At 40.6% G+C, this 23,421-nt stretch overlaps 1 protein-coding gene across 1 annotated transcript in view; it reads right to left on the reverse strand.

The window, feature by feature from the left end:
• Positions 1-23,421, reverse strand: part of LOC145390422 (uncharacterized) — a 163,985-nt gene that overhangs the window by 60,908 nt on the left and 79,656 nt on the right. Inside the window, exons 17-20 of the mRNA XM_080265351.1 lie at positions 22,312-22,458; positions 16,419-16,561; positions 9,403-9,600; positions 6,597-6,794 (exon numbers count right to left, since the gene is read on the reverse strand). Coding sequence (XP_080121477.1) covers positions 6,597-6,794; positions 9,403-9,600; positions 16,419-16,561; positions 22,312-22,458 — 686 coding nt within the window. The remainder of the gene's footprint in view (positions 1-6,596; positions 6,795-9,402; positions 9,601-16,418; positions 16,562-22,311; positions 22,459-23,421) is intronic.

Raw genomic sequence — 23,421 nt, forward strand, 5'->3', positions numbered from 1 at the left:
TATTTTGAATTCACCCGGGCTTTCAAGTGGGGGCTTGTATCATCTATCAGTACTGACAATGTCCAACACTAGTCAGCACTCCTAATCTCATCTGTACTCCCATCCATTGTTGACAATTTAGCCATTTCTCCCTGTTCTTGACTCCCCTCCCTACCCCCCCTCCATTACCCTATCCTCTCGCCTGCCCGGCCATGCTACGCTAAGTAAATCTTCCCTGGAATTTTTCACTGATTTCATCCATTGAAATAAGCCCTATGTCGTATTCTTATACCAAATAATATATGCAAGAAAGAAATCAGGTAAGTGAGAGTGCCATACACCTGGAATTGGCTAATTATCACCTGACAACACCTCACGTGCACTCGTTCGCTAATTTTCGCTGTTTTTTCCCCTTGAAATATGCCGTATAATCTATTTTCGTAATGAATATACATGTAAGGAGAGAAGGGAGAGGCCTAAGTGATATTTACATTCACCTGGAACTACCTAATTTATAATGTATTGTCTAGATTTCCTGCCAATCATATCAGTGCTACACAAAGCTGTTTCAAGATTTAACATTGGTAGCTCTGATTATATATCTCCTAAGTAGGCCTCTAATCTATTTTCGTAATAAATATACCTGTAAGGAGGGAAGGGAGAACCCTAAATGATATTTACATTCACCTGGAACTACCAAATTTATAATGTATTGTCTAGATTTCCTGCCAATCATATCAGTGCTAGACTTAGCTGTTTCAAGAAGTAATATTGGTAACTCTGAATAACCCCTAAAGCAGGCCTCTAGGCTGCCCCTGCGTTATCAGTGTACTGTCATCTTCCGAAGTGAGAGGACGTATGTTTCATCTTGCTGACTTCAAGGCCTTTTTTCACCCCCATGCAAATGGCTCTGTGACCTTTACCCCCTACTAAACCTCGTGTGGAAAGAGGTAAAGGGCTGACAATTGATAAAAGAGTGACTACGATCTTTCTATTGAGTAAAACAGTGCAAGTGGAATTGTAAATAATGTGTAAATAATGTGTAAACAGCAAGTGAAAGTAATGAATGTAAATATACGTGAACAATGGAAAATAGTTTTATAAGTTATTTCAAGTGACAGTGCATAACACTGTAAATAAAATAGAAATGTAAATAACGTAAATAAAATAGAGATCGTAAATAGAAATGTAAATGAGTAGTATTATAAGAATATGAGTATATACCCTAGGAGTAATGAAAGTGAGTTTCACTCTAGCATGTCTGAATGCTATGAGTTATGAGAGTGAAGATGAAAGTGACATTCACTCTCAATGCCAGTATAGCCTACAGGACGAGAAAGTGAATGCTACGTATTTTACTGAAAGAAATTGAATCCCTACAGTGACAATAAACTAATACTACTGAAGGAAACTTATGGATAAAGACTGTAGATATATATAAGTGTTATATAGTAATAGAAATATAAAGTGTGAGGGGTTTTATGAATAATAAATGACAGACTACCATGAGCGAACTAGTGCCAGTGCGACGATCAGACGCGCTCGTAATTTCCATTGCTTTCACAGTGTTTTTTTTTTTGAGTATGGATCCCAAACTACTTGAAAATTGTAGAATAGTGTTTATAGTGTTTGTATCTGGCTGTGGTAATCATATTACGGGTTGTTGGGAAGTGTAAAGTGGAGACTTCGTTACCCTACTTCAGAGGTCTCCACAAGTCCTACGGTAACCGACGAAGGCTCAACAATCATTCCAGGAGAAAGCTGAAGGTATGTGCCATAAGCATATGTAATTTTATTATTCTAGGACTAATAACTGATTTTTGGCAAATATTTTTTGAGAGTCTGTCGGAGCCCAAATAACCCCGCGGCACACGCAAGTAATTGGTAAACAAGCCCGCGGTGTAGGGGTTAATGAACTGTCCGATCTAGAGTTAGAAATATGGATTAAAGCTCTCAACAGTACCAGTAACATTACATATATATACAGTATATATATATATATATATATATATTATTATACACTCAAACTTCGATTTAAGGGACTAAATGGGGAACCAACTTGTCCCTTACTTGAAAATGTCCATTGTTTTACCATATATAAAGACAATCTTATTATGAAATGCAATGATTGTTTCACTTATTTATATGATTATGAATATTATTTTACGGGTATTGTATAAAGAAACATAATAATGTGTATAACCTAGAAATTACCTATCATTTATGAATGGTCTAGTCTGTTTGTCAGGTAGAATATGGAGTCCCTTAAATCCGAAATCCCTTAAATGGAGGTCCCTTAAATCGAGGTTTGAGTGTATATATATATAGCCCGACGCCCTAATCCCGCAAAGGGTGGCTGCAGACAAAATACCTCCAAGTCACTCTGTCACCCACCATTTGACTGCCCTCCCCCCAACTCACTCCCCCTTCCCTCATATACCTCTCAACTCCATCCCTCCACCTCATCCTTGGTCTTTGCCTCCCTCTCCCTCCCTCCAATTCACCTACATACACCCTCTTAGTCAGTCTTTCATTCTCCATTCTCTCCACATGTCCAAACCACCTCAGTGTATTTCTCGTAATTTTCTCAACCACATTCACTTCCACCCCACAACGTTCCTTCACTTCTTCATTTGTCAACCTGTCCCTCCATGTCAGTCCACATGCTCCTCTCATGTAACTCAATTCCACTACTCTCATTCTTGACTTGTTCTCCTCTAGCAATGTCCATGCCTCGTTTCCGTACGTCAGAGTAGGGATCATAATACTATACAGTATTGTGATTTGGCTCTCTTTTGTATTGTTTTTGTTATTTTCTTGAAAGGAACGTTCATGCGGGCTCTGCCTTTGGTTCCTTCTTCCTCGCATGAAAATTATATATATATATATATATATATATATATATATACAGTAATCCCTCCACTTTCCGATGTAATAGAGCCAAAAGCACGTCCGGAAAGTGGGCCCCAGCCTCCTGGACTTGTACTTATGGACCTTAACCTACCCTGACTCAGAAAAACACCTATACAACTCCCTCTGGACATGCAGAGCACCTATTTAAGACCCAAATCACACCAATAAGGGACATAAAAGACTGAAATAAATGCAAAAGAACCAGAGAATGAGGTTTTAGAGGTGAGTTTATACAATATTAAACATTCTGGGTACTTACAACAAGTTCCTGGCTCCTGGATTGGTACATATGGACCCTGACCTAGCCTAACTCAGAAAAACACCTCCCTACTGCACATGCATAGCACCTAAGACCCTATTCACACCAATAAGGGACATAAAAGAGTGAAATGAGGTTTCAGAGGTAAGTATGAAAAGTACAGTATAATACAAAACATTCTGGGTACTTACAACAAGTCCCTGGCCATCTCGATGAATAACCCACCTCCTCTCAGACTCTGACAGTAAAAAGGAGTACCTGAGGCACCTGCAGTAAACTGTACATGAAGTCTTGCACTGAATTTTGTCATTTGCACTCAGATTTCCATTCTCTTAACACTGCGCACTCTAGTCTTACTTGCGCTCCATTGCACCTTAATGAATTAAGTGTTGCACTCTGCACTTAAGTCTTTGCACTTATAAATCCATTTTCTTAACATTACACACTCTAGCCTAATTTGCACTCCACTGTACATCAATAAAATCAGTGTTGCACTCTGTACTGTACTTTAGTCCTTGCACTCACAATTCTAATTTCTTAACACTATGCACTTTTTTCTTCACTGCACAAAACTGTAAATTCCAGTGTGGTCTAGTGGAGAGTTCTTGTCGTTTAATCACTGTCAGAGTCTGAGAGTAGCTGAAGCAGGTGGCCTAGGGGTGCACTGCTGGGTCGTGGTGATGGACTACCCACTGCAGAAGATTCTGAAGACAGGCGCAAACTCACGTCCAGAGGTGACTCCACCGTGCCTGATGTGCTGGGCTGTGGCTCGAAGAATGAGGGTCTGTCTTGGGGAGGCAATGGTGTGGAGCCAGGGCTGGGCACAGTGGGGGTCGTGGGTCTGAAAAAGCTGTCAATGGTTGATTGACGCAAGGAACGACGATTTTGGCGATTAATGATGCACTGCCTGAAAGCGCGCACTTACCCCACAAGTCCCAAGGGCCCCATCTCCCTGTCGCAGTCCGGGTGCTCCAGGTAGTCAAGAACGAACTCTACGTGTTCCCGGAGTGCGCTCAGCTTGGGGATGGCTGTAGTAGTGTCAAGCTGAGAGGAGTCTGCATCATCGTCGCTGTCCTCGTTGGAATCTTCAAGCTGGGTACTGACACCTGCTTCATCCACATCAACATTGTCGCCATGCGCATGTAGACGTGCATGGAAGTCATCCACGTCGAAACCTAGGAAATCGTGCTCCACATCCATTCCAAGAAGCAGATGAGACAATCATTTTCTAGAGTCTTGAGAGGGACTTCCTTCCATGCACTGGTCTAGTTATAGATTGCAGACTTGATGTTGTGGCGGCGAAGGTTTTCCAAAGTCTGCTGGCCTCACGTGTCCCATCCCTCCCTGAGCTCATCCTCGTCCTCGAGAACAACCATCACCTCGTCCAGGAACTTCCGTCGGTACGGCCTCTTCGTTGCCACAATCACTCCTTGGTCCATTGGTTGGATGAGAGCAGTCGTATTAGGTTGCAGAAACATGCACCAAATGCGCCCATTCTAAGCCACCAACTCCTTGTCGCACGGGTGAGCAGGTGCATTGTCGAGGAGAAGGAGGGCCATTACCTGGTCGCGCGGAATTCCCAGTGTCTTCGTCTGGTAATGAATGACCTCCTTGATGAAATGGCAGTGGAACCAGCCTTTGAAGGTCTGGGCTGTGAACCATGCCTTCAAAGAATGGTACCAAACGACAGGAAGGACATCCATCACCCCACGAAGACACCGAGGCTGCTTTGCACGGCCAACAATAACGGGCTTAAGCCGGTGCATGCCGTTAGCATTGGCACAACACAAAGCAGATATCTGTTGCTTGGAGAGCTTGCGGCCAGGTACACACTTCTCCGTCTCCTCGGCTAAAGTGTTCGTTGGCAAAGAGCGATAGAAAAAACCAGTTTCGTCAGGGTTGTAGACTTGACCAAGAGTGAGGCCCTCCCTGTCGATCAAGCGCTTCACCTTGTGCTGAAACTCCTCTACTCCATCCTCATTGGCGTCCAAAGCTTCGCCATGGGCCTTACGGTTGGTAAGGCCATGTCGTAACTTGAACGCAAAGGGCCAACCATCAGATGCCTTGAAGTCTGGGGCGTCGTGAAGTCTTGTGAACTTCTCAGCAGCAGCCTTCAGTTCCGTGCCATGCACCAGCACACCAGCAGCACGTTGCTGTCGATACCAAATCAACGTGGCGCGGTCGACTTCAGCATACCGGGGAGTAAACATCATCTTCCTCTCCATGTTGTGTTTGTTCTTCAACAAGAAGTCAGCTGTGTATTGCATGAGTTTGTCGCTGGATCTCTTGATATCAAACAAAGTAGATCGGGCCAGGTTGAACTCATAGAGGATGCATGAGGTTAACCATCCCTAGTCCACCTTGTCCAATATCTCCTTCTTCTTCTCCAGAGTCAAAACCACTCTCTTCCTCTTCTCAGGAGGCGGGGCCATCATCACACACACTAACAAGGGGCAGGAGAGCAGCAGCAGAGCCTGCAGCAGGTAAGGCACCACCATAAAAGCGAGCACGTGGGCGGCCATGATGACAAGCATGCACTCACAACAAGAGACAGGCGGTAAGTGGGGAGGATGCAGGGGCGCTCTAGCGGACGGCGGCGGAACAACGCACCAAAACACAGCTGGTCTGCGCCATGTATGCTGAGTTCAAATTACGGGGGGGATAAAGTTGGATTTTTTCGATATTTTTTGCGATTATTGGCCCATTTTAGGAATATTGGATCCCAGGCCCAAAATATCTGGTAAGTGGGGATGTCCGGAAAGTGGGCGTCCGGATAGTGCGGGGATTACTGTATATATACATACATATATATATGGAGCCTCTGTGGTACAGAGGTAAATTGTGCATTTTCGTACACTGAAAAATGAGGGTTTGCATCCCACTAGGGTAATAAACTTTGGGAGCGTTCTTCTGGCCACATACTGCATTGGTGGACATCAGGGGTGCTGCGGTTGAACCAGTGTCACATACTATAAAGTATGCTTGCACCCAGTCGGCTTACTCGGGCTGATTACACTTGGTTCACAGACTACACACACATCCAAAGCCACTCCAACACTACAATACACTTACAAGCACTTCTCACCCTACATACAATCTCTACCAGAAAGCCTAAGCCACTTGGTAGAGATACATTGGCTGTATCGTCCTTGCTTCGGTTGGGCTAAGCCGGTCCTGCAGTGGACACTCAAACGGCTGATGAGATGAGAGAGATCTCTATCTATCTATCTACAGAGTATCTATCTATAGCCTGACGCCCTAATCCCACAGAGGGTGGCCGCAGACAAAACGCCTCCAAGTTGCTCTGTCACCCACCATTTGACTACCCTCCCCCCAACTCACCCCCCCTTCCCTAATATACCTCTCATATATATATATATATATATATATATATGTACTACCAATACCAGTTCTGCATCTTCCCAGGAAATGCATTATGACATACCTTTTTCACAGTATGGGCTGGGTGCATCAGGTGACCAGTGACCATCAGGTCGGCATGTTCTAACTGGGTTGCCAACAACCCTGTAGCCAGGTGAACATGAAAGGTAGCAGTGTTGACCAGGTGTTGATGCCCTTGACACACATCGTGCTGGAGACACACGCCCATGCTCTACATCAGCTAGCACTGAACACTTCAATGCTGCATGTGGGACAGGAACAGTTAAAATTGAAGCACAGCTTTTTCCTGTAACCAATTATCTATCTATCTGTCTGTCTATCTATCTATAGCTGGGCAACTCAATTCCCAATTGGGCAACCACAAACAAATCATCTTCATGTCACCATGTCCATCAACATCAGGCTGCCCTACATCTAACTTGCATTTTCCTTGTTCATATACCTCTCCACCCCATTCTTCCATCTCATCCTTGGTCTCCCACTCCTCCTCTCCCCTTCCACCACTCTCTCTTCCAGTCTTCTAGTCTATCTTTCACTCTCCATTCTCTCCACATGGCCACAACATACACCATATCATTTTGCTGTTTTGCTGAGAAATGCTATTACAAAGTCAAGTTATACTGATTACTTTAAGGTGCAATTACTCATTTCTGGACACATAAAACTGTAGAAGCAGTGAAAATTTTTAGAAGCTGGGCACAACAGTGACACACTGGAAGACAGAGAAGCATGGGAAAGAAGTGGATGAATGGAAGATGTGACATGTGTTGAGTAAGGTCTGGTTTGAGTATGAATGGGTGGAGTTTTGAGGAAGTAGTTCTGCTAATGAATGATAAAAGGCCAAGAAGAATAAGTCACCATAAATGTAACAACATGCAAGTCATGCATGTTAAGCTGAAGTCTGAGTGGATCATTGCAGCACTAATTACCTGCACTGCTTATGCACCTTGTAATGACAGATAATGAAGAGAAAGATATATTTTCACACCAATATGACAGATTGATAGCAGATATGTCAATGGGCTACAGAGTGTTTGTGTTGGAAAATCTGATAGGAAGAGTTAATATGATCTCCGTGAATGACGTACACTGTAATGGGTTGTTGTGGAGTGTAAGGGGATAAGGATAATGGGCAAAGATTGCAGAACATGAGTTAAGAAAGAAAGCTCTGAATTAGGAATTCATATTCTAAACACAGAGAAGTACATAAGTACTGCAGGATGAGATATATAAGGATCCATGAAAGATACAGAATAAGGAAGTCCACTGATAAGGGGATATAAGAAAGTGTGCTTAGATGTTATGGTTATGTAGAATGAAAGGATTTTGAGTGATGGGAAGGTATTTTGTGACAGAGTTTGAAGGTGAGAGGAGACAAGGTAGCTCAAGAAGATGGTGGATGCATATGGTAAATGAATATGTAAAAAAGCAAGATATGACAGCTGATGAAACTAAGCAACCAGTAGAAAAGCATTTAATAACTTTTTATTATGGTAATTTACATACAGCTATCAGACATATGTAGTTATACAAAAAGAACTTGCAACAAGTGCCCTAGGGAATGGGCCCCACACCTGTTGAGTAATTATTCAAACTTTAAAAATTCTTTGCTCAGTCTCACAGCCAAACAATCCAGGGCTTTTTTCTGTCATAAATACCTGTGGAATAGAGCAATTCTATCTATTATAAAGTACAAAAGGAAAACCATAACCCTTATCAAAAGCATCTCCATTCATCCTTTGTCAATTACTTTGAATCACCAATATCCACACCAAAATTTCTAATACATTTCTTTACTATATCCCTCCATCTTCATCTTGGTAGTGTATACCAAAACCCAGCCTCCTCCCACCTTGAAACTTATCATACACCTGTTTCACCACTCTGTTCATATGCATTCCCAGTATATACTCATAACATCTAGGCACATTCTTCTACAATATTACTAAAAGACTTCCTTACTCTACACCTCTTGTGACTTTATATTATTTTATTCTATCCAGCCTATTCAATCTAAATAAATTCCTTAGCTCCATTTTTACTGTTCTCATACTTTACAAACCCTAGACTTTTCTGTCTAATACTGTAAATACTAAAAACACACAGGCACAACTCAGTGCAATCCTGCTTCTAATCTAGCTCTTCATATTACCAGCCAATTTTATTCCTTCAGTAATTCTACTCTCCACATTTACTTGTTTACCTTTCCATCACTGCACTGAAGAACCTACAATCTTCCACCAGTTCAAACCTCACTCTGTTCACCAGCATACTGTATAGCACTCCAGAATACCCACTTGCTGAAGAACTTCTAAATTTCTCATACCTACATTTACTTTCAGACTTCAGCAATTTATAAAGGAAAGCATGCTGATATTACACAATATTTACTCACTGAATTTCTGCTAATAAATCTAAACCATTCTATGTATCCTGAGCACTGTTATTATAAACTTGGAGGTCTGATATCAGAGAATACCTGGAAGCTTGATACAGAAACTATTATATTATACACATAAAATTTAAAGTACTGTATTGTGTGCTGATGTGTCATTCTATGATATGCCATACTACAACACAACAGAAATTATGTCCTGCAAGTACAGGGAAAAAAAAAAATCATATAATTAATAATTACTTTCTGGAACATACTGCAGATTAATCTTTTAAAATAGTGTACCCATAATATGATATCAATCGTAATTTTTAGCAACTTCGAATTTCCAGGCATACTGATGTTTATGAAAGAACATTTCTTAGAGCAAATACAATAAAAGTTTTGAGCAACAGTACTTTTTGTTGCCTGTACATGCAGTCTTGTGGTATATATGCTAGAGTACATCCCTCACCCTGACATACAGGTGTCTCAGTGGACCATGCTCCAGACACGAGGCAGGTGGTGGTGCGAGCTCCCCGCAGTGACGCCCCAACATCGCACCTGAAGGTGCAGGAGGTGCCTGGAGGGTAGCCAACCCCTGACACACCCTCAGTGCATCTCATATCACTATGTTGTGGTGTTGGAAGAACTGGACATAATTCTACCTTTGCTGGGGAAGAAGAAAGAAGTGCACTCTGATAATGATTCAACAGATATGTACCAGAGCATCAACCTGAAATACTGGAATGCAACAATGATCTGATGTAATGAAAGATTCTGTAAAAGATATCCCTATGAATCCTCTTAGCATATATATATATATATATATATATATATATATATATAAATACTGTATATATACTATATATATATATATATATATATATATATATACTGTATATATATATATATATATATATATATATATATATATATATATATATATATATGTGTGTGTGTGTGTGTACAGTACCCTTGTGTCCAGCACAGTAATACTGTCAAGCATGGGTCACGTGTTGGACCAAAAACGTGTTGGACTAACAACAGAGCTTATGGGGAAAAATGAATTATGTCAGCAACCCTCAGAAAAGTCACCCTAAATACCTACCATATATATATATATACAGTATTTATATATATATATATATATATATATATATATATATATATATATATAAATACTGATATATATATATATATATATATATATATATATATATATATATATGTGTGTGTGTGTACAGTACCCTCGTGTCCAGAACGGTAATACTGTCGTGCATGGGTCACGTGTTGGACCAAAAACGTGTTGGCCTAACAATAGAGCTTATGGGGAAAAATGAATTATGTCAGCAACCCTCAGAAAAGTCACCCTAAATACCTACCATATACCTATACATATATTGGTACTACTGTATTGTAATTATAATAAATGGTACTGTGCTATGAATGATAACTAACCTTTTAGGATAGTGTTGGTGGGCTTGCTGGGAATGGAAGGTGGTATCCAAGGCTGAAGGTAGTCCTACTGGGTCCCCGGAGGATGGCTGCTGGCGTCACTAGCGGGTAATGGCTGCTGCTCCTCCTCAACCTCCCTCATAAATCCTTCAAAATCACACTCAGAATCATTATCTTCGTCCACAGCCATGGAAGGTCCTGCTTCTGCCTGTCCTAGCACTGTAATCCTCGGCAAAGGGCATGCTTCTCACACTGTTGCCAGAGCCCCGTCTCGTGACTGTGGAAAGTGATCGCTGTCGCTGACTCGGTAGAGAATAAGGAGAAGCAACTTTGTTTATAAACTGGTACGCACGCCGATGAGAAGGGTTTCAAAACGATTGATATTTATTCTAAAATATTAATATGTATTCAGTGTCAGGCTAAATGTTCAATGCTGTAGTATGATACATTCTCTGTCGAGTCGCCTGGGTTTTGGTCACACTGTTTTTCCCGTCGTATCCTCGGCAGGAATCCATCCAGATGAATTCCAAATGCCCGTGGTATCGTCGGCAATTTTACCACGTTACCGTTCCAATTTACCATCGTATCCTCGGCAAACCTGGTATGAAGTGACGTGTGATAGCCTTCGGCTGCCAGGATCTTGTCTTAGTTTTTTATTATGATCACGTTGGCTTCATTCATGTCGTAGGCCTTGGCAATGTCAACTTTCCTCTCCCCTTTCTTCTTCCTCTCGATGCTTTCTAGCTTGGTGGCCTGAGGGAGGTGCCGACGCTTCTTGGGGTTCTCAGAAGGCTTCCTAGGCATCGTGAGCAGGATAAAATGCAGTAACAAGGGCAGAAAATGCAGCAAGAAAAAAGCACCTTCCAATGCAATTATACGACTGAGTGGCGCTGTGGCGGGAGAAATTTAAACAAAACATCATGTGACTCCAGAAGCGTTTTTAATTGGACGGCATCACGATCACGTCACGATAGTGGGCAGGGAAGGCTACTTGATCAGAAGTTTTCATTGGCTATCATCATCATGGGAATGTCCAGTATGACCGTGTTGGACCGGGGGTGATCGTGCTAGAGTGAACTCTGCGGATTTGGCCCACTTCTCGGAGCTCTGTGCGTGTTATGCTAACACATTCGTGTTGCAGTAATTAAATCGTATTAAATAATACTAATTAATTGCTCTCCGTGCTGGACCCGAATCGTGCTGGACCCGAATCGTGCTGGACTAACGCATGTTGGACGCGAGGGTACTGTATACAGTGCTCGTCAGAAGTATAGAGCGCCCTGCGTCCCTCCTGAGAAACAAACCTTTCAACATTGAAAAAACATATAAATAATGCATTTTATTTACCTTTAGTGCTTCGTAGGGTAGCCTTTACGTTTCTTCACGGACCTGAGACGTCTTGGAAGTGAAAGGGCGAGGCTCCTGAGGTGCTGGAGGGGTATTTTGTCCCAGGAGTCACGAATGGCGGCTTCCAACTTAGGCAGAGAGCTCACGTCTTTCCCTTGGAGACTCTTCTTTACGAGGTACCAGAGGTTTTCAATGGGGTTGAGGTCTGGGCTATTTCCTGGCCAGTCTGTCATGAATGATACCTCACAGTCACGAAGCCAATTGGTGACCGAGTTGGCTCTAGGAGCAGGTGCACCGTCCTGCTGAAACACTCGTGCACCTGTTAGCTTGAAGGAGTCTGGTAAATGATCACACAGAAGCTCCAGGTAAACATCCTGATTCACTCTGATGTTCTTGGGAAGTACAACAAGCTTCCCCAAACCCTTCCCTGAGAAACAACCCCATACCATGAGTGAATCAGGATGTTTAACTGTGCTTTCTACATACCGTGGGTCAAGTGGGTCACTACCTTTGCGTCGATACACACGTGCTCTTCTGTTACAGGTAACACTAAACGTTGCCTCATCAGACCACAACACTGACAACCATTGCTCCTCACCCCAGATTAGATATTTATTAGCAAAGGCAAGCCTACGAATTCTCTGGCTCTTGGTGAGAAGAGGCTTTTTCACAGGCCTGTGACTTGTGTAACCAAGCTCATGCACCCTACGAGACACTGTTCTCACTGACACCTCACCAAACACTTCCGGGTTGCTCTCCTTAATTTTCCTTGCACTCACACGAGGATTAAACTCCACTGCACGTTTTAAAACATTAACAGACCTTGGGGAAGTTTTCCTAGGCCTACCAGACCGCGGTTTCTTTGTGGGAACTGCACCACTGTTTTCCTCCCGAAACCGCGCACACCAACGGCGCACTGTCGATCGTGCCACACCAACCAATTCACTAATTTCCTTTGTCTGGTGGCCTGCCTCCTTTAGAGCAATGATCTGGGATATGATTTCACTCGATAGTTCACGGGTAGGTGCCATAACAAAGTTGTGAAGGCCAGAACACTGTGGGACACTCGGTAAAAAATGGCGCAATTTGAGAGGGACACTCGGCGGAGTTCCTCTCTCTCAGGCAGCCCGTGGGCGACTGAGGCGGGAACCAACCAGCGCGTCGGAAGGCCCCAGGCTACCGTGACGTCATGCTCGGAGCTCAAACTTGTGGCTCAATTCTTACCCCCCAGAATGGGTGATTCTTTTTGGGCCATAAGTATTGCGCGCCTGGCGGACAACGCTGAATACTTCTGACGAGTACTGTTTACTGTATATATAATATATATATATATATATAATATATATACACAGTATATATATATATATATATAGTGGTGGTTGGGGGCACTCACCATCCACTCACTCGATGTAGTGCTGCTCTCGAGTGTCTGCCCTTTCCTCTCCTCCATCCTTCTTTTCTTCCATCCTCTTCTGTCTTTCCTTCATTCTTTCCTCGTCCTTCAGCTTACTTGTGACTTTACACTCTCTCTTCTGTCTTTCTTTCCTTCAGTCTTTCCTCTTCCTTCTGCCTGTGAGTGACTCTACACTGAGTGACAAACCAAATGGTTTCCTGTACACCAGGAAACCATTTACTATGCTGGGTGGTAACCATATAGCCATATTTCGGCACATGGTGGTTTAGTGGGTAATTATGGCACTCAAATCAGATTAAGCCAGTGAAGGTTTATATCCAAGGGGTGGTTGGGGTTCATTGCTCATGTAATGCCACTCAGGGATGAGTGAGGTTGGGCACTCTTATCGTAAATGTCAGGACCAACTTGCCTAGTCCTGGGCTCCTATGCTCCTCATGGGGCAATATAGGATTGGATGATGAATAAATGATTTTATATATATATATATATATATATATATACACACACACATACATGTGTGTACATATGTATATATGTATAGTACATATACTGTATATATAATATTCAATCTGCAGTTTCTCATTCCAGTTCTTTATTCTTACATCACCAATGTCATCATCATCATCACCCATATGCCTTACCCAAAGATGGAATCATTTAGGATCAATAAATGGGGTAAAAGAAAATACTACTTTGGAAAAATGATCAACTGTACATGTATGCTCAGTCCCATGGGCCACACAAACATTCGCACACTGCATATGTCTTCAGAATCCTTGCTTTACTTCACAAGAATAACCATCTGCATATAATGTACTTTTTTTTTTCTTTCTTTACTGATGCTGTCAGATACAGTCATTCCATCAACTATAAAGTTACAAAAAAAGGGTGCCAACCCTTGTCACGTAATTTGGTATATAGACATCATCTGACTGCTGTACTTCCATCCATGTTAGCTCCAAAACAAAATAACCTTTCATACCTCATTAACTTACATTGTCATTTACCTTCTACACCTTCTATCATCTTGACCTATCACACCTCCTCCAACCTTCAAACTCACCAATAGATACCAATTTCATCACCCAATCTATATAATTTTTCTCCTTTTGACCACATCATGCAAACACAAACTTTTACCCCAATTTTAACATTTATCCTTACTCCAAATCTCTCACGAATCACTATGTCTCATCTTGTCTCCACTATGTTCACCACACATACCTCAAAAATTACCTACAAGGTACCATACAGTACATCCCCCTAGTACGTGCCTATATGGGCGGCAGAGGACATCGCGTACTAGGAATTTGAGTACTGTGAATGCATAAACTTATGGGAAAAATTACATATGGGTGGCACCCCCCTTCATGGGCAACTCTTGAGATGCTATTCAGACATAAGTATTGTACTGTACAGGGAAACTATCTAAGACATACAGTATTACCTAAGATGAAGTAAACCAACAAGATTATGGCTTTACTAGGTAAATCAACAGGGATATGACTTAACTAAACCAACAAGCATATGGCTGAAGGTGGGTGGAGTGTAGGCTACCGTTATCGCTTCTTCGGGGGGCAATGTCCCGTACTCGGCGTTACCCCAGAATTGTGCAACTCTTCGCTGCCCGTCTCGCTTACAAGGAGTTCAATTCGTGTACTAAAAAAAAAGAAAAAAAGAAAAAAAAAAAAAAAAAAAAAAAGTCCTCTCGTATAAGGGAGATCGCGTACTCGGAACTCGCATACTCTGGGGATGTACTGTACTACAGTATAATCTTACACATGCTAACCTCTCACAGCACAGTCATTACAGCTTGTGACAGTTTTCCATCCACAACATACATACATGACACCTTCCCCACTCTCTACCTATGCATTTTGTTATAAAAACTGCATGAATGCCATAAGAATAATTTTCACATGTATTCTCCAATGTCTTACTGTAAGTACCTGATCCATTCATCCACTACCCCTCTTCATCATCCACCAACATTCAGATATACAGTATTGCATTTTTTTCTTTCTCTCTTCTAAATATACTTATTCTTCCACATACTTTTCCTACAACACTCAGCAGTTAATTCACACACTTACTTTGATCATCTCTACTTTTGCACACATGCACAATCACAGCCTTCTTCAACTTCTCTGGTACAATTTCACTCATCGAAGCTTTCAGACATATTCCAAAAATCAAATAATCTCTCTCCACTACATTTTATTATCTCTGGAAACATCTCATCAACACATGCTGCCTTCCACTTCTTCAAACTCTTCATGGCATTCTTTGCTTCTGTCAATGTCATACTCTCAGGCACGACAGTCTCTGTGCACCATCAAAAACCAATCATCTCCACCGTCACCCTGCTCTCGTCATTCATATTCATTAGCTTTTCAAAATATTTCCATCTGCTCCTTACCTTGCTTCCATGAGTCTGTACCCTCCCACTACTATCCTACACATTTTCACACTATTTTTCACACTCATTCCTATACAACCATCCCTATTTCCATAGGAACCCATAATTATACATTACAGTCATCGCTCGCATAACACGGGAATATTGTATCCTAATTCATGAAAATTCCACGTTATAGGGCCATGTGTTTATACGTTAAAGGGTTTCATGGTACCCAAGCCAAACTCAATTTCACCTTTTGGGGTAATTTTCAGGGTTTTTTCTAGGACATTTACCTACCTAATAAAGACTTCATTACATACAAACACTAGAGGATTCCCCACCTTGAATGGAAGAGGTTGTAGGCTTGCTGGGGGGAGGTGGAGTGGAGTTCTGTGGCCAAAAACAAGAGCAAAGATCACACAGAGCATGTGAGCAGCCAGACTGAGGGGAGAGGGTAGGCTCAACTAGGGCAGGAATGCTCAGTGGACCGTGACAATACCCCACACAGACACGTGACAGCTATACATTATTGGCTGATGCAACCCGCACTAAGACTATCAGTGGCCACATTATGTTCATTCCCATCGCGTTATGATCCTGTTTTTCCACATTATGGCTGTTTGAACCATAATATGGGGCCTCTGGCCGTGTTATCTCGATCGTTGCAGTGTAGTATGGTTTTCAAAAAATGGCCAGCTTCCTCCACCTGCGTTGTCTAACATTTTCGCGTTGTGACCATTTTTTGCCCTCAAATTGTGCCTTCCGTGTTATGTGAGTTTTGCGCACTAAGATCGCATGTTGTGCGAGTGGTGACTGTACACAAGATCTTTTTACTGAAACGGTGGTATGGAGAAACACAATGCATACTGACCTTCACATGAGCGTCCATCTTCACTGAGCTGGTAGCCAGTGGAACAGCCGCAGTGATAAGAGCCTAGAGTGTTGAAACAGTCCTGGGCACACCCGCCATTGCTCTCCTCACACTCATTAACATCCCAGCACTGACCCACACCGCTGACACACACCAGGGAATAGCATTCCACAGTTAATATTCCTTCAAGGTATAAACGTACCTACCAGTAAATAAACAGTAACAGCCAATCTCACTGTACTCTCTTCAGGGTGTAAGAGCCCATAGCTGGGTAACTGTAGCTAAGAACATTTAAGGATAGGAGAGCAACCGATGCTGTTTGCAACACATTTATATGACAGAAAAGTTACAGTTTTCTTCTAGGCTTTAAACTTATGTATGTAAGGCACTACTATAGCTGCCCTGAGAACTCTACCACAAGATTATTAAGCATCTAACAATTAGTGACTATGAAAAAAAAAAAAAAAAAAATGCATCCCTGACAAAACTGCATAAACATTGCCATCATTATTACTAACATCCTAATCCTATATCCCATTAGAATGTAGGATGGGTAGGATTCAGAAACAGCAAAAGGAAATTATAAAATTAGGAGAACTATAAACAGACTGCATGATGAAATGATTCGGACATCCACTTGTTCATTATTCAAGTCTCAACTTACATTACACTGAATATATAGAGTACAGTATATGCAGTACTGTACATATACATAGACAATACAGTATATGCATAATGGCAATACACATGCAAAACACAATATCTCACATAGTAAAACTAGCTGCATGTTGCCATGCTATGGTCTCAAAGATGAACCCTCATTTAATTGTTGCCATGTTCAACAGAGTCTGTTATTCATTGATCTCAGGCTTTGTGGCCACTCAGTTAGAATTCACGATCCATTCACTGGGATGTACTGTAGGAAGGTGCAAGCATTAAAAAAAAAAAAAAAAAAAAAAAAAAAAAAAAAAAAAATTAACCTGAACTTTGTCACTTTTTCATAGCACCTAATGAGGTAGCGACAATGACAATTATTTGAAGCATTTTGTAATTTGCCAATTTCCAGAGGGCTGTATCAAATTTTGATAAAAGCACAAATTACTGCACTTTGAATGTCCTTTCCAGTTATGCCAATTACATGCCTATACTCTTGTACATAAAAGACTGCTTTATTGCCTTGACCCTTTTGATCACTCTGATCTTAGGGTTGACCTGATCATGTCGGACAACGAAACATCAGCTGGAGAGGGCTACAACTACAGGCTGTAGAGTATGAACTCCCAAATGTACTGACAGAAAACTCACTCACTCAGCCACTCAAAGTCCTCAACTTTGTCTTCAGGAAAAATAATACTTTAAACCAAACATCCCATGTGCCCAATACAATTGACACCCTTAACACCTCTTCAGCAAATAACCATAAGCTATTACAACTTTAAATACATTACTGTATGTTCACTGTCTTGTACCAATGCCACTATATCATAGACCACAGTACAGTACTACAGTAATTCTAAGCGAGGGTTAAAGGTTTCCTTGTGTATAATGAATAAATTATACTGTACAGTACCTCATCATTACCATCATCATGCAAACCCTATTCGCCAACAATAAACTGGGTAAGGAATACTCTACAAACAGGAATAGGAAAACAAACATGATTGAAACTACCGATACTCTAACAAGTGAAACAGACCACACAGACATTCACTCATTCTCCAAATCTTCTAAAAATCTTGGCTTCCACACACACACACACACACACACACACACACACACACACACACACACACACACACAGTAAAAAAAGACTTAGAAACAAGGGTGGAGGAAAAAAGCATTAAAAAGGAAGTGAAAAGAATAATCCAAAACAATCCAAAGTTAGTCAGAGATTCAGTAGAGATAAACAAATCTATAGTAATCACTGGTATAGAAGAGGAGGAAGTAAAAAACAAGATCACAACAGACAAAAAGGAGATGGAAAATGTAATGAGCTTACTGAAAGAAGTATCAGAGGAAATCTGTAGTAAAGTCATAGAGGAACACAAAAGGTTAGGGAAGTACGAGAAAAGCAAGACAAGACCTCTAAAGGTGACTTTCCAGAGTGTAAACACTGTGGAAGACATACTAAAAAATGCAAAGAATCTTATGGAAAAAGAGGAGTTCAAAAATGTATGGATAAAAAGATGCCTAACACAAGAGGAACTGGAATTACTGAAAGAGAAAAGGGAGGAAGCAAAAACAAAAAATAAGGGAAGATCAGAAGAGGAGAAGAAGAAATTTTTTTACAAAGTAATAGGATTGCAGGTACGAAAGTGGTACACAAACAGGATGGAAGAAAAAGGAGGAAGATAGTAGAACCATGACATGACAAGTATATAAACAAGATGATAAAGTTGATGTACTCAAATGTGGATGGAATGGTATCTAAATTACTGGAGATGAATGATTATGTCAGAGAAAATGAACCACAAATAATATGCCTAACTGAAACAAAATTAACACCAAGGATATCCAATGACATATATACTAAACTTAGAGGAATACAATATATGGAGAAGAGACAGAAATTTAAAAAAAGGAGGAGGAATTATAATATTAACTACGAAAAATCTAAAAGTGAGTTTGTGTGAGTTTTACGCCAGGTACCCGTTTTTGGATAAGGGCTAAGGCGTTGCCCCTGGGTAGAGGACTTTGGTTTGGAGCGTGTAGCATTTTATGACTGGATGCCCTTCCTGATGTCTACCAATGACCCTTGGGTGGATTCGATCCTCCGACCCTACGGTCAGAGCGGAGCGCTCTAACCCACTGAGCCACGGCTGCTAAAAGTCAAGGAAATAAAACTAGATATACCATCACAAGTAGAACTGATTGCAGTAGAGATCAACACATCTGAAGGTAAAGTAATTGTAGCCAATTTGTACATGCCACCCAGATCAAACACATGGGAAAGAGATGAATATGAGGACCTGGCAGAGAGTACAATTCAGAGTTTAAGATCATTACTACATAAAATGGAAGAGAAATCGGAAAGAATTATACTAACTGGGGATTTTAATACAAATATAAATTGGAATACTCTAGATATAATTAGCCAAGAAAGCTGTTGGGACCAAAAGCTCCTGGATCTAGTACAAGAGTTTTTCCTAACGCAACATGTGAGGGAAACCACCAGAAAAAGAGGACTTGATGTACCTTCAGTGCTAGATCTAATATTTACTAGGCAAGAAAATGATACTGACAGTTTAATATATCACCCTCCACTCGGCAAAAGTGATCATGCAGTACTAAATTATAACTTCAGGATAGCATATGACATAGTAAACAGCAATGATAGTTACAAAAAGAGCCTAAACTATAAAAAGGGAAATTATCAAGACCTAAAGAAGTATTTCTTAGAAGTTGATTGGGAAAATGAGCTTAGAGGACAAGATTTAAATGCTGTATATAAAAAATTCTGTGAATTTTATGAAATAGGAGTCCAGAAGTACATCCCACAGCACAAAGAAGCAGATAAGAAAATACAGAAATGGTTCAATACAGAATGTAAAAGATCAAAGGAAGAAGAGATTTGTTGTGGAATAGATACAGAAGACACAATAGTGAAAGGGCGTATAATAATTATAAACAGGCAAGAAACGATTATACAAGAAGAAGGAGGGAAGCCCAAAAACAGTTGAGGAGGATATCATAAATAAAAGTAGTGATCAACCAAAGCTGTTTTACAGCTATATCAGAAGCTGAACCAAAGTAAAAGATATAATACAATCCATTACGGACGAGGGAATCACTTATACACAAGAGAAAGATATTTGTGAAGCACTAAATAAGAATTTCCAATTAGTTTTTACAGAAGAAAAAAATTCTGAGAGGGACTATATGGAACACGCATGTCCACACATACTACCAGATACACAAATAGCAGAAAAAGTAATACAGGAGGAGTTAAGTAGATTAGACAGAGGAAAAGCAAGTGGTCCTGATGAAATTTCATGTTGGGTACTACGAGAATGTGCAAAGGAGTTAAGTAAACCATTATTTTTAATTTTCAAGAAATCCTCGAGTCAAGGAAAACTACCTGATATTTGGAAAAAAGCAAATATTGTCCCCTTATTCAAGAAAGGAAACAGACAAAATCCACTCAAGTACCGACCAGTATCACTGACCAGAGTTGTAAGCAAGGTATTAGAAAAACTTATAAGAAAAGCTTGGGTAAATCATCTAGAAGAACACAGTATGATAACAGAAAGACAGTTTGGTTTCAGAAAAGGGAAATCATGTGTTACTAATCTGTTGAGCTACTATGACAGAGTAACAAACACAATACAGGAAAGGGAAGGATGGGTGGACAGTATCTATTTAGATTTCAAGAAAGCTTTTGACACAGTACCACACCAAAGACTTTTATGGAAACTGTACCATCAAGGAGGAATTCGAGGCAAACTGTTTTGTTGGATGCAAGACTTTCTCATAAAAAGAGAAATGAGAACAGTACTAAGAGGAAACTACTCATCATGGAAAGAAGTGACTAGTGGAGTACCACAGGATTCAGTGCTGGCACCAATCATGTTTTTAGTGTATATAAATGATATAAACAGTAACACTGGAAATGAGAGCTATCTGAATATGTTTGGAGATGATGCAAAAATACAAAGGAGAATTACTAGGACAGACTCTTGTAGGGAGCTACAAGAAGAATTAAATAAACTTCATGAATGGAGTAGTACATGGCAAATGGAATTCAATGTGGACAAATGTCATGTAATCAAGTTTGGTAAAAGTGGAAAAAGACCTGATTGGGATTATACGTTAGGAAATAAAACCCTATACACATCAGAAAGAGAGAAAGACCTAGGTGTGATTATCAATAACAGACTATCTCCGGCTGACCACATCAGCAAGAAGGTACGGAACATGTATACACTGCTTGCAAATATGAGAATAGCATTCACATACATAAATGAAGACATGCTAAGAAGGATACTAACATCATTCATTAGACCAACCCTGGAATATGCATCAGTAGTCTGGAGTCCTTATCTCAAAAAACACATAGTCAAGATTGAAAAAGTTCAAAGGGCCGCTACAAGATGGATACCAAGCTTAAGGGACCTAAGCTACGAAGAAAGACTAAATAAACTGAATCTACCAACACTACAGGAGAGAAGGAAAAGAGGTGACATGATAATGCTATATAAGTGCATATCAGAGAAGGAGAAAATAGACATAAATGATTACTTAACATATGGAGAAGCATCAGCAAGAGGACACTGCAAAAAACTGCATAAGAAGAGAGGTGATAAAGATGTAAGGAAATTCAGTTCCCCAAACAGAGCAACTGATCAATGGAATGCACTACCGAATGAAATAGTGTGTGCCAAAACAGTTCACAAATTTAAGGATATGTATGATAAATATGGTTTAAGACACGGGACAGTACGAGCTTGACTCATTCCTGTAAAGATACAATTAGGTAAGAACAATTAGGTAGGTAAGAACACATACAGTATTTCTTCCTGAGAATGTGCTTCATTTGATTAAAAAAAAAAAAGTTCATAATACCTGTGCGATTATTTCTGTTAGTAACTCAGTTTTTAAATTCATTCAGCTTGCTAATATTGTTGTAGTTAAAAGTCTGACTTTTCAAAAGTCTGATCTATGAAGTTCTAGCCACAGCCTGGGTACCTGAGGTCCAGCTTAATGCAGTCTAGATAAGGGAGGTGTGATTAAACACTATACATTAAAAGTAACAGCTGACACCGAGGTTCTTTTTAAATGCTAAAAAAAATGTGACACATGATGCTTGAATGAAACATTCTAAAATACATCTGAACCTACTTGCTAACCTCTTTATATGATTTACTGCTTGTCAGCATAGCCTAATAACACTCACTCTGGCCTAGGTCTGTAGCCAAGGGTGCAAGAGCAGTAGTATGACCCCAGTGTGTTGTGGCAGGCATGGTGACAAGGGGAAGATTGACATTCAACAACATCCCGGCAGCTGTACTGGTTTTCATTCAGCTCATATCCTGCTGGGCACCTGGATATAATGGATAATGTAATTGGAACTTCTTTCTTAACATTGTCATACTCAACCAGATGGGGTGGGGAAAGGGGCCAAACTCTGTAAATCCAGACTATCACTGTACCAACCAAACTCCAAATATAGCTGATCATCATAATTTTCTCTCCAAGCACAGCTTATTTTAGCACTTAAATGAGCAACACTGCCTAAGCCACTTTTCACAGGTAACTCAACATTATTACTACCTAACACATATCTAGCTACAGGATCCTGAAAATCTCACCTTTATTATGTATACTATTCAGATCATTTACATGATTGTCCTGTCACCTTTTTGGCTCCAATTACATGGGTAAAGTATTAACCTCGCCTTGTGTATAAAAGGAGAACATCTAAGTGGAACCATTGAATGCATTATAAAAAAGCTAAAGTATTATCCAAGTCTCTGACCATACCCCAACTCGCCTACTATATATCCTCTATGACCCCCAACCACACTATAGATATGCCTCTCAAGGGCATAACCTACTGTATAGAAGTAAAACAAGACATAAGACAGTAACATTAAACAGATTTCATGGCTTAAAATGAGAAAAAGCTCACCAGGACAAACTTTAACTTGCCAAGTAATATCCCTCTGACCCCAAATGATAGGGGGTGCTAGGTGCAAGTCTCAAATTATCTCACATTCTTGGCAAAAACCCTTTAATTCTTGACGGGTCAAAATGGATGCCAAGATGGCAACCTACATGTCACCATATGGGTTTTTTAAAGCACCTCACCAATTTCTGGCACAATTCATGAACACCTCACCTAATTTTGGCAGAGTTTTAGGGCACCGTATAAGTGAAATCTGTGCAAGTGGGATCCATGTAAGAGAAAGGTTCAACATACATAATCCTCTTCCAGCTCTACACTTAGTAAACCAGTAAACTCCCTACTTTCACCTTCAATCCAAGCCATGAACACTTTCTTTTT

The sequence above is a fragment of the Coenobita brevimanus genome, chromosome 14, assembly GCF_032717465.1.
Source record: "Coenobita brevimanus isolate Jiangsu-jjx chromosome 14, ASM3271746v2, whole genome shotgun sequence".
Taxonomy (NCBI): domain Eukaryota; kingdom Metazoa; phylum Arthropoda; class Malacostraca; order Decapoda; family Coenobitidae; genus Coenobita; species Coenobita brevimanus.